At 46.5% G+C, this 12,238-nt stretch overlaps 1 protein-coding gene across 1 annotated transcript in view; it reads right to left on the reverse strand.

Moving 5' to 3' along the window:
• LOC138647684 (scm-like with four MBT domains protein 1) overlaps window positions 1–12,238 on the reverse strand; it is a 150,643-nt gene that overhangs the window by 5,822 nt on the left and 132,583 nt on the right. The window contains exons 18-19 of the mRNA XM_069736878.1: window positions 11,748–11,926; window positions 10,118–10,318 (exon numbers count right to left, since the gene is read on the reverse strand). Coding sequence (XP_069592979.1) covers window positions 10,118–10,318; window positions 11,748–11,926 — 380 coding nt within the window. The remainder of the gene's footprint in view (window positions 1–10,117; window positions 10,319–11,747; window positions 11,927–12,238) is intronic.

Raw genomic sequence — 12,238 nt, forward strand, 5'->3', positions numbered from 1 at the left:
AAAATTCAGGAACGGAACTTGACAAGACAGAGCCGCCAGCTCCGAGACTCGTCTAATGGACGTGACCGCAACCAGGAAGGCAACCTTCCATGAAAGAAAGGACAAGGAAACCTCCTGTAGAGGTTCGAAAGGAGCTTCTTGCAAGACTCCGAGGACCAGATTAAGGTCCCATGGTTCCAACGGCATCTTATAGGGCGGCACCCTAAGGGAGACTCCCTGAATGAACGTCTTCACTTGTAATCTGTTGGCAATCCTGCGTTGGAACAGAACGGACAGGGCTGAAATCTGCCCCCTGAGAGAACTAAGAGCGAGACCTAAGTCCAAACCCGTTTGTAAAAATTCGAGGATGGAAGGAATGGAAAATTCAAGAGGAGAACGTCCTCTGTCGTTGCACCAGGAAAAGATGGATTTCCAAGTGTGATGATAAATGCGCATAGACGTAGGCTTTCTAGCACTTATCATGGTAGAGATGACTTCCGGAGAGAAACCTGCCTGGGTTAGAACCCAGGATTCAACAGCCATGCCGTCAAACACAGGGCCTCGGAGTTCTGGTGGTAAATGGGACCCTGTGATAGCAGGTCTGCGCGATTCGGTAATCGCCAGGGAACATCGGCGACTAGTTGAACTAGTTCCGCGTACCACGCCCAGCATGGCCAATCTGGCGCAATCAAGATTACCGGTACTCCCACCGCTCTGATCTTCTTGATGACTATCAGCAGTAAGGGGAGCGGGGGAAATATGTACGGAAGCCGAAAATGATGCCACGGGAGTACGAGTGCATTTGCCCTGATTGCTGCTGGATCGTAGGACCGAGCTATGAAGTCGGGAACCTTGGAATTTAGCCGGGAGGCCATGAGATCCACGTCCGGGGTTCCCCAACGACAGCAGATCTGGTGGAAGATCTCCAGATGGAGAGACCACTCCCCAGAGTCAAGGCCTTGACGACTGAGGAAATCTGCCTCCCAATTGTCCACTCCCGGGATGTGAACCGCAGAAATCATTGAGCGGTTTTCCTTGACACAACTGAGAATGTATCCTACCTCGCTCATGGCTGCCATGCTGTGGGTTCCCCCTTGTCGGTTGATGCATGCCACTGCAGTGGCATTTTCGGACTAAATCCTGACGAGACGACCCGCCAGGAAGGGATGGAATTGGAGAAGAGCTAACCCGATTGCCCAAATTTCTAAGATGTTGACCGGAAGGTGTGATTCCTGAAGTAACCAGCGGCCCTGAGCAGTGTGATGTAAGAACACCGCTCCCCAGCCTAGAAGACTGGCATCTGTTGTCACAACTAGCCAATGTACTGGGAGAAAAGACTTCCCTTGATTCAGGGAGGACTTTAATGTCCACCACCTGAGAGAATATCTGACTCAGTGGGGAAGGAAGAACCGACGGTCGAGGGAGAACGGGTTCCTGTCCCAAACAGCCAGGAGGGCATGCTGTAAGGGACGGAGGTGTAATTGGGCAAATGGAACCACCTCCAAGGCTGCTACCATCCTGCCGAGGACTCTCATACTGAAGCGCAGAGAGTGAGTTCGAGGTTGAGAGAGCTTCTGAGCTTCCCGCTGTAAGGCCAAGATCTTTTCCGGGGGAAGAAGCACCAACCCCTGGGACGAGTCCAGTATCATTCCTAGAAAGGAAATTCGCTGAGCAGGTACTGGGGAAGATTTTTTGAAGTTTATCTTCCAACCCAGGCGAGAAAGAGAATCTACTGTGATATTCACAGCCTCCTTGCAGGCATAGAAAGAGGGGCTTTTGATGAGGATATCGTCTAGATATGGTAGCACCACCATGCCTCGGGTGTGAAGGATGGCCACGGCGGCCGCCATGACGTTGGTGAATACCCTGGGAGCGGTGGCGAGGCCGAATGGCAAAGCAACGAATTGGAAATGTTGTTCCTGAACTGCGAACCTCTGGTGAGAAGGGAAAATTGGAATGTGGAGGTACACGTCCTGGATGTCTATATAGATGCCAGGAACTCGCCTTTTTCCATGGAGGCGATAACAGAACGAAGCGATTCCATTCGGAACCGTCGTACCCTGACGAACTTATTTAGCAGTTTTAGGTCCAGTATGGGCTGTACTGTACCGTCCTTCTTTGGAACAATGAACAGGTTTGAATAAAAACCTCGAAACCTTTTGCTTTGAGGGACCGGCATAATAACCCAATCTTCTTTTAGAGAGCTTATGGCCTGGAAGAACTCTGATGCCTTTTCCCTGGGAGGAGAAGACAGGAAAAAGCGATTTGGTGGAAGAGAGGAGAATTCTATATTGTATCCGGAGTACACTAGGTCGCACACTCATTCGTCGTGAACGACCGAGAGCCACGCGTCGCTGAAGGAAAGCAGGCGACCGCCTACTTTGAGTGTGTCCCTCGGATACCACAGGGAGTCAGTCATTGTGTGGGAGATCTGCCCGGTCTGGACCCCCTGGATCCTGACTGCCTAGGCCTGCCTCTTCATGAAGGGGAAGGCTTGTAAGAGGTTTGGGGACCTCTATCCCTACGTTGTGTCCGGCCGGGTCCGGAAGATGTGGAAGTAGAGGACTAATTTGAGTTGGAATGAAAAAAAAAAAAAAGTCGGGACCGAGCCTGCTGTTGCTGGTTCCGAAAGGGCCGAAAGGGTCTCTGTTGTGGGAGAAATTTACTCTTCCCCCCCAGGGGCATTGGAAATTAATTGATCAAGTTTTTCGCCAAAAAGGCTACCGCTCTGATATGGTAAAGAAGTCAATGACTTATTAGAAGCAGAATCCGCACGCCAGTCCCTGAGCCATAAGGTCCTCCGAATGGTGATGGCGTTTGCTGCTGCTTGAGAAGCGCAGTCAGCGGCATCCAGAGACGCGGTCACTAGAAATCCCCAGCTCTGGCTGAGTAGCAAGGTCTGCTACCTCGGGGGGAAGATTGGTATCCAGAACAGCTGAAGACAAGACCTCAGCCCAATGGGTCATAGCCTTAGCCACCCACGTAGCGGCAAAAGATGGAAAGAGTGCAGCTGTTGAGGCTTCAAAAGCTGAACGAGCCATATTGTCGATCTGACGATCGGTAGGGTTTTTTATTGAGGCGCCCTCTGAAGAGGATAAAATAGATTTCGTAGCTAGGCGCGATACCGGATGATCTACCAGAGGAGACTGTAACCAATATTTTCTTAGATCAGGAGCAAAGAGATATTTTGACTCCATGGGCGTTTGCCCTGTAAAGCGTTTATCTGGACAGATCCTATGAGATTCAACGATTTCCTTAAATTTGGGATGATTGGTGAACACTCTGTGAGCCCGCTTGGTCCTCTTAAGCTAGGTTTCTGCAGCTTACCCAGGTCCTGTGTCTTGAGTCCCCGGGGGAGGTCCACAATGTGTCCACCGAAATCACTAATCCCTGAAGCTGTGATTCAGAACGCTGGAGCAGATCTGCAGCATCAGCCCTGTGGGTGTCCAAAGATGGTCCCCGAGATCAGGAAGAGAAGGCGCTTCTCGCAGAACGCAGCGCGCCAGAGAGAGTGCGCGGTGGTAACCGCCGGTGGGCGGAGCCAACGTTCCGGCCTGGACGAGAGAAAAGCTTTAAGCTTGCGGTTGCGGCCTGGCGCGCCGCGGCCGCTATTTTTGCGGACCACCATGACTCACGCACACGGGCTTTAAGATATATGCAGACCTCTTTTATCCCAGGGACCAGGACCTCCTAGCGCCTCGGCCCCGCAGGTGTACTCACGGTAGATGCGGTGGGCCGGTGCTCAATCCACCATCGCCATAGTCAGGGAGGGGTTGGAGAGCTTCTGCCGCCTTCCATCATCCGCTATAACAGTGGTGATGCAGTGGGGGGCTGCACGGACGTCATAAACATCATGTCTGGCTATGCACCTGGCTCCAGGAGAGGTAGATGGAGGGCTACTCCATGTGGTCGCCTGCTATGGAGGGGGTAGATCGGAACGCGAAGGAACTGTCGCCCGTATAGTGAGCTCAGGGCTGGCATCCAACGGTGCGGGAAAGGGTACGGGGAGGGACGCTCCACGTTCTCACCTGTTGATGGTTCGGGGGAGATCGGAACCTAGAAAGGATCTGTCGCCCCCATTCGCTCCGTTAAGGGAAAAATAGAATAAAAATTAAAAAAAACGGTGGGGTCTGAAAGCAGACCCAAGTGCCTCCTACAGACACTAAGCAAGAACTGGTTCACGTAGAGCCAGCAGGAGGGTGTATACTGCAGGGGAGGAGCTATTCTTTCTGTATTATTTAGTGTCCTCCTAGTGGCAGCAGCATAGCACCCATGGTCCTGTGTCCCCCATTGAGGCGTAGGAGAAAAATATTTTTTTGCTTTTGTTGCCATTTTCTGGGGCATGTAATGTTTTCATTTTTCGGCATATGGGGCTGTACGGGGGGTTATTTTTTTGTGCCCTGATCCGACAATTTTACTGATACCATTTGGGGGTAGATACAATTTTTTGATAGACTCTTATTGAATTTTATTTTAATGTTGCAGCAGCCAAAAACAAAACAAACCCGCAATTCTGGAGTTTCAATTTCTTTTTTTGTTACACCATTTACTGATGGAATTCATTTATTTTTCTGTTTTAATAGATCGGACTTTTACGAACACAGTGATGCCAAATAAGGTTTGATTTGTAATGGAGACAAAAGGTGGGGTGATTTGAACACGTGTATTTTTTTTCCCCTACTTTTAACCGGATTTAACCCCTTAGCGACCGCCGATACACCTTTTAACGGCGGCCGCTAAGGGTACTTAAACCACAGCGCCGTTAATTAACGGCGCTGTGGAAAAAGTAAATAGCGCCCCCCAGAGTCTGATTTTCTCCGGGGTCTCGGCTGCCGGGGGTAGCCGAGACCCCAGAGAACATGATTCGGGGTTTTTTTAACCCACCCCGCATTTGCGATCGCCGGTAACTAACCGTTTACTGGCGATCGCAAAAAAAAAAAAAAAAACGCGATCTCTTTTTAATTTCTCTGTCCTCCGATGTGATCGCACATCGGAGGACAGAGAAAAGGGGTCCTAGGTAGCCCCCCAATACTCACCTATCTCCCCCGATGCTCCTCGTGGCTCCCGGTGGGCGCCGCCATCTTCAAAATGGCGGGCGCATGCGCAGTGCGCCCGCCGGCCGGCCCCACGAGAATCTTTGGGGTCTCGGCTGCCGGGGGTAGCCGAGACCCCAAAGAGCATGATCGGGGTCGGTTTTACCGACCCCCGTTTTGCGATCGCCGGTAATTAACTGTTTACCGGCGACCGCAAAAAAAAAAAAAGTCAAAGTGTAATTCTCTGTCCTCTGATGTGATCGCACATCAGAGGACAGAGAAATAGGGGGATTCGGGGACCCTGCCATACTCACCTGTGTCCCTGGGTCCTCCTGCTGCTCCTCCTGGCCGCCGGCAAAAGAAAATGGCGGGCGCATGCGCAGTGCGCCCGCCATCGGTCTCCATCTGCCGGCCGGCAGGAGAAGAGCAGTTGGGGCTAAAATTAGGGTTAGGGCTAGGGTTAGGGCTAGGGGTAAGGGTTAGGGCTAGGGGTAGGGTTAGGGCTAGTGTTAGGGCTAGGGGTAGGGCTAAATTTAGGGTTGGGGCTAAATTTAGGGTTAGGGTTGGGGCTAAATTTAGAGTTAGGGTTGGGGCTAAATTTAGGGTTAGGCTTCTTTCACACTTACGTCGGTACGGGGCCGTCGCAATGCGTCGGCCCGACATACCGACGCACGTTGTGAAAATTGTGCACAACGTGGGCAGCGGATGTAGTTTTTCAACGCATCCGCTGCCCAATCTATGTCCTGGGAGGAGGGGGCGGAGTTACGGCCACGCATGCGCGGTCAGAAATGGCGGATGCGACGTACAAAAAAACGTTACATTGAACGTTTTTTTGTGCTGACGGTCCGCCAAAACACTGATCCAGTGCACGACAGACGCGACGTGTGGCCATCCGTCACGATCCGTCGGCAATACAAGTCTATGGGCAAAAAACGCATCCTGCGGGTACATTTGCAGGATCCGTTTCTTGTCCAAAACGACGGATTGCGACGGATGCCAAACAACGCAAGTGTTAAAGTAGCCTTAGGGCTAGGGTTAGGGTTGGGGCTAAAGTTAGGGCTAGGGTTGGGGCTAAAGTTAGGGTTAGAGTTTGGATTAGGGTTAGGGTTTGGATTCGGGTTGGTATTAGGGTTAGGGTTGGCATTAGGGTTACGCTTGGGATTAGGGTTAGGTTTGGGATTAGGGTTAAGGTTAGGGTTGTGATTAGGGGTGTATTGGGATTAGGGTTAGGTTTGAGGTTAGGGTTGAGATTAGGATTAGGGGTGTGTTGGATTTAGGGTTTTGATTAGGGTTGACATTAGGGTTGTTTTGGGGTAAGGGTTGTGATTATCGTTAGGGTTAGTGATTAGGATTATGGATCAGGTTGGGATTAGGGTTAGGGGTGTGTTGGGGTTAGGGTCGGAGCTAGAATTTGGGGGTTTCCACTGTTTAGGTACATCAGGGGGTCTCCAAACACGATAGCCAATTTTGCGCTCAAAAAGTCAAATGGTGCTCCCTCCCTTCTGAGCTCTGCCGTGCGCATCAGCGTACTCGGGATAAATTGGACAACAACTTCTGGAGTCCAATTTCTCTTGTTACCCTTGTCAAAATAAAAACTTGGGGGCTACAAAATCCTTTTTGTGGAAAAATATATATATTTTTTTTTTATGACTGCATTATAAACTTCTGTGAAGCACTTGGGCATTCAAAGTTCTCACCACACATCTATATAAGTTCCTTGGGGGGGTCTAGTTTCCAAAACGGGGTCACTTGTGGGGGGTTACTACTGTTTAGGTACATCAGGGGCTCTGCAAACGCAACATAACGCCCACAGACCATTCTATCTAAGTCTGCATTCCAAAACGGCGCTCCTTCCCTTCCGAGCTCTGCCGTGCGCCCAAACAGTGGTTTACCCCACATATGGGGCATCAGCATACTCAGGATAAATTGGACAACAACTTTAGTGGTCCAATTTCTCCTGTTACCCTTGTGAAAATAAAAACTTGGGGGCTACAGTATCTTTTTTGTGAAAAATTTTTTTTTTATTTTCACGACTCTGCATTATAAACTTCTATGAAGCACTTGGGCATTCAAAGTTCTCACCACACATCTAGATAAGTTCCATGGGGGGTCTAGTTTCCAAAATGGGGTCACTTGTGGGGGATTTCCACTGTTTAGGCACATCAGGGGCTCTCCAAACGCGACATGGCGTCCGATCTCAATTCCAGCCAATTCTACATTGAAAAAGTAAAACGGCACTCCTTCTCTTCCAAGCTCTGCGGTGCGCCCTAACAGTGGTTTACCCCCACATATTGGGTATCAGCGTACTCAGGAGAAATTGCACAACAACTTTTGTGGTCTAATTTCTCCTGTTACCCTTGTGAAAATAAAAATTTGTGGGCAAAAAGATCATTTTTGTAGAAAAAATGCGATTTTTTTTTTCACGTCTCTACATTATAAACTTCTGTGAAGCACATGGGGGTTCAAAGTGCTCACCACACATCTAGATAAGTTCCTTAAGGGGTCTAGTTTCCAAGATGGGGTCACTTGTGGGGGGTTTCTACTGTTTAGGCACATCAGGGGCTCTCCAAACGTGACATGGCGTCCGATCTCAATTCCAGCCAATTCTGCATTGAAAAAGTCAAACGGCGCTCCTTCACTTCTAAGTTCTGCGGTGCGCCCAAACAGTGGTTTACCCCCACATATGGGGTATTGGCGTATTCAGGAGAAATTGCATAACAAAATTTATGGTTACATTTCTGTTTTTACACTTGTGAAAATAAAAAAAATGGTTCTGAATTAAGATGTTTGCAAAAAAAAGTTAAATGTTCATTTTTTCCTTCCACATTGTTTCAGTTCCTGTGAAGCACGTAAAGGGTTAATAAACTTCTTGAATGTGGTTTTGAGAACCTTGAGGGGTGTAGTTTTTAGAATGGTGTCACACTTCATTATTTTCTATCATATAGACCCCTCAAAATGACTTCAAATGTTATGTGGTTCCTAAAAAAAAATGGTGTTGTAAAAATGAGAAATTGCTGGTCAACTTTTTTTTTTTTTTTTCCCAAATAATCTTTATTGGATTTTAACAATTAACTGGGCAGGAATGGAAGGGGGAAAAGCGGGGATGCGGGGAGAGGGAAAAGGGGGGGTGGAGGGAGGCTGGAAGGAGGGGGGGGAGAACATGGGAAGAAAAAGGGGATTGCTGGTCAACTTTTAACCCTTATAACTCCCTAACAAAAAAAAATTTTGTTTCCAAAATTGTGCTGATGTAAAGTAGACATGTGGGAAATGTTACTTATTAACTATTTTTCGTGACATATCTCTCTGATTTAAGGGCATAAAAATACAAAGTTTGAAAATTGCAAAATTTTAAAAATTTTCGCCATATTTCCGTTTTTTTCATAAATAATCGCAAGTAATATCGAAGAAATGTTACCACTAACATGAAGTACAATATGTCACGAAAAAACAATCTCAGAATCAGCGGGATCCGTTGAAGCGTTCCAGAGTTATAACCTCATAAAGTGACAGTGGTCAGAATTGCAAAAATTGGCTCGGTCATTAAGTACCAAATTGGCTCTGTCACTAAGGGGTTAATAGTCCCCTGTAGGGGACTTGAAGCTGCGATTGTCTGATAGTTTGTGCTATACATTGCGGTGCATCAGCCACGAGCTAGTTTTCAAAGGAGTAACGCAATTGCAGGAAGGAAGGGGGGCCTTCAGGAGACCTTCGACTCATGACAACCCATCAGCACCACGAGATCACGTTATGGAATGCCTATGGGAGTATGGAATGATGCATGCCCCTGTCGGAGCATGTTAAATGCTGCTGTCAGATTGACAGATGGATTTAACAGGTTAGAAGCCCGCGGCAGTTGGGGGCACGTGACGTCTGATTATATCAGCAGTCATTTGCAGGGAAAGATGTCGGCTGCATCCAAGTCTGGATGGTGGCATATGATGAACCAATACGTCATAGGTCGGTAAGTGGTTAAAAAAAAAAAGTTTTTGTATGACCAAATTCTTGTTATTTTCATCTTTATAGGTAATATATAAAAGCATATTTTTGCCCACTATTAAATAGATATTTTATTCACCAGGGTAAATACATCCCCTGTATGTACTTATTCCCTGAAACAAAAATTGTTCTGTTACACAATCATTAGTGATGAGCGAATATAATCGTTACTCGAGATTTCCCGAGCATGCTCGGGAGTCCTCCCATGATGTTTTAGTGCTCGGAGATTTAGTTTTTATTGCCGCAGCTGAATGATTTGCATCTGTTAGCCAGCATAAGTACATGTGGGGATTCCCTAGCCACCAGGCAACCCCCACATGTACTTATGCTGGCTAACAGATGTAAATCATTCAGCTGCGGCAAGAAAAACTAAAACTCCGAGCACTAAAAAATACTCGGAGGACACCCGAGCATGCTCGGGAAATCTCGAGTAACGAGTATATTTGCTCATCAGTAACAATCACTCTTATTTACACAACTAATGAATCACAATCAGTCAATTATTAATAACCAATGTTCCTGGCAATTTAACTCCTAGTAAGAGAATTCTAGTTTAGTAAAACTTTTACTGTAAGGCCTCATTCAGACGTAAGCTATTCATGTCAGTGTTGTGTAATTCTATCTGTAGAAAACTCATTATAGTGTATGGGACTGTGTGTGCTTTTTCTCCCCCCCAGACAGGCACACGGACATTTTTAATCTGAGTCACTAATCACATAGGGAGGCTGCCGTCACACTAGCAGTATTTGGTCAGTATTTTACATCAGTATTTGTAAGCCAAAACCAGTAGTGGAACAATTAGAGGAAAAGTATAATAGAAACATATACACCACTTCTGCATTTATCACCCACTCCTGATTTTGGCTTACAAATACTGATGTAAATTACTGACCAAATACTGAACGTGTGACGGCAACCGGAGTCTGTGAATCACAGTCAGCAACCCAGATGCCACCTGTGCTGACCGTTTTTAACAATGTAGTGAACAGGAGAAGCTTTGCAATTTTTCCATGTATATTTTCATATGTGAAAAACACTGACGGAACAATGATGAAAACCTAATCCAAACCTCAGATTGCTTTACGGTGAAGTATTTGCATTCACCATACCTTAGCTGACAGATTGTCACTTTCAAGCATCCAAGGTTTTCTCTTCTTCTCACATTTAAGTGATTGTTCACTCCGGGTGGGTGAGGCTGATGAGGACGACCCTTTTCCTGATATTTCTGAGCCTTCATGAGGTTCTTGGGCGCTTTCTTCACTTGGGGAGTAATCCTCATCATCCTCCTCCTCCTCCTCTTCACCACTTCCCTAGGGAAGAAAGAATTATATAAACGAAGAATAACATATTTCATTATCACTCTACAAATTATCATGGATTGTTTACATCAGTATTTCCCAAACTCCAGTCATCGCAGACCACACGGGTCATGTTTTCAGGATTTCCATAGTGTTGCACCGGTGAGACAATTCCTGATGCCTTGATGATACTGCCACTACTTGCATAATACTAAGGAAATCCTGAAAACATGACCCGTGGGGTCCGTGAGGACTGGAGTTTCGGAAACACTGGGTTAGATACATAAATGTAAGGGGTATGCTCACATCAGCGTCATGGCTTCAGTTATGTCAAAGCGTCATCCGACAGATACTAGTGTCACACCATTGAACCACCCTATTAACTTACAATGGGGTCCATCTGGATTCAGCAGTGTGTCTTTTTTACAGCAAAACAATAGCGCTGCATGCGGTGCTATTCTAACCCTCAAATGTGACTAATCTCTTAACCGAGATTCCTTATTTCGCCTCTGAAACAAAAGGTGGTAAAGAGCTGAAGCACAGTCCATTAGATGGATGATGACTTGTAAATTAGCGGGGGTCAAACTGCTGGGACCCCAACCAATCCAGAGTAGACAGCTCTATTTATTGTCTATGGGACCAACAAAGATAGCCAAGCTCAGTGGACAGCTTTTCCATTAGTCTTTAAGACAACTAAGAGGTGACGCACTTTCCACCGCTCCATCTGATGGGGCATTTGAGAGTCCCATGTGTTTAATCGGTTGGGGTTCCACGAGTCAGACCCCGCAGATAAGCAAGGAATTAATGAACCTTCAAGTTTAGTATCCAGTATGTTATTCTTAATTCACATAAAAGGATTTACAATTCCCTGACATAACCACACACACTCCAAATGCCATGTCTAGATCAGGGGTGTCAAACTGCATTCCTCGAGGGCCGCATACCATGCGTGTTTTCAAGATTTCCTTTGCATTACACAAGGTGCTGGAATCATTCTGTGTAGGTGATTAAATTATCACCTGTGCAATACAAGGAAATCCTGAAAACATGACCTGTTTGCGGCCCTCGAGGAATGCAGTTTGACACCCCTGGTCTAGATATCTATAGAAAGTACTACCCGTTTGTAAAATGTCAGAAACCAGTAGTGACACCCACCCATGTCACTCCTGTTATATTCTGACAGAAAGGGCACAATCAGACGGCAATATAAATTGGACCAAAATCGGAAGGTGGTGGACGGACTGGCCGGCGGCTCTCCTGACCAGAGCGTGACAGCTGCATAGAAATACATTAAGCTGTCATACTCTGGTCGGGAGAGCCGCCGGCCAGTTCATGCTTTGCGGTCAGATCTCGGTCGTCTGACTACACCTTCACAATAAAATCAGTATATATGGTATCATTAAAAAGGAGTGATATTTCTTTGGAAGGAAAAAACATTTACCTGGGGACTTCCGACAGGAGTGTTCTCTATAGAGTTGGATGTGCGCTTCTTCTTGTGGACGAAGAATTGTTTCCTTCTCTTCCTCCTCTTGGTTGGCTTCTTCAGGGCCGCCTCTATACTGCGCAATATGCCTGTAGGATTGCTCAGGTTTTTTCCACGACGCTTTCCATAATAATGAGCTATTCAATAAAAGATTACAAGAGCATAGTGTGAACATTCACTTAGTCAGAAGAAACGCCAATGGTTATAGTGCACCTAGATGGGCCACTAAAAGGGAATTACGGTACCTTATTTTTCGGACTATAAGATGCACTTTTTCCCAAAAAAATTTGAGAGGAAAATAGGGGGTGCATCTTATACTCAGAAAAATACAGTAACACTTTTTATAGTCAACATCATTACGCAAAAAATCTTTTATATAAATAGTAAAAATTTAAAGGTGTATTTCTTTTTTCCTTTTAGTCAAATGACAAAAATTAAACTCCATGTAT

Source organism: Ranitomeya imitator, chromosome 8 (genome assembly GCF_032444005.1).
Source record: "Ranitomeya imitator isolate aRanImi1 chromosome 8, aRanImi1.pri, whole genome shotgun sequence".
Lineage (NCBI taxonomy): Eukaryota > Metazoa > Chordata > Amphibia > Anura > Dendrobatidae > Ranitomeya > Ranitomeya imitator.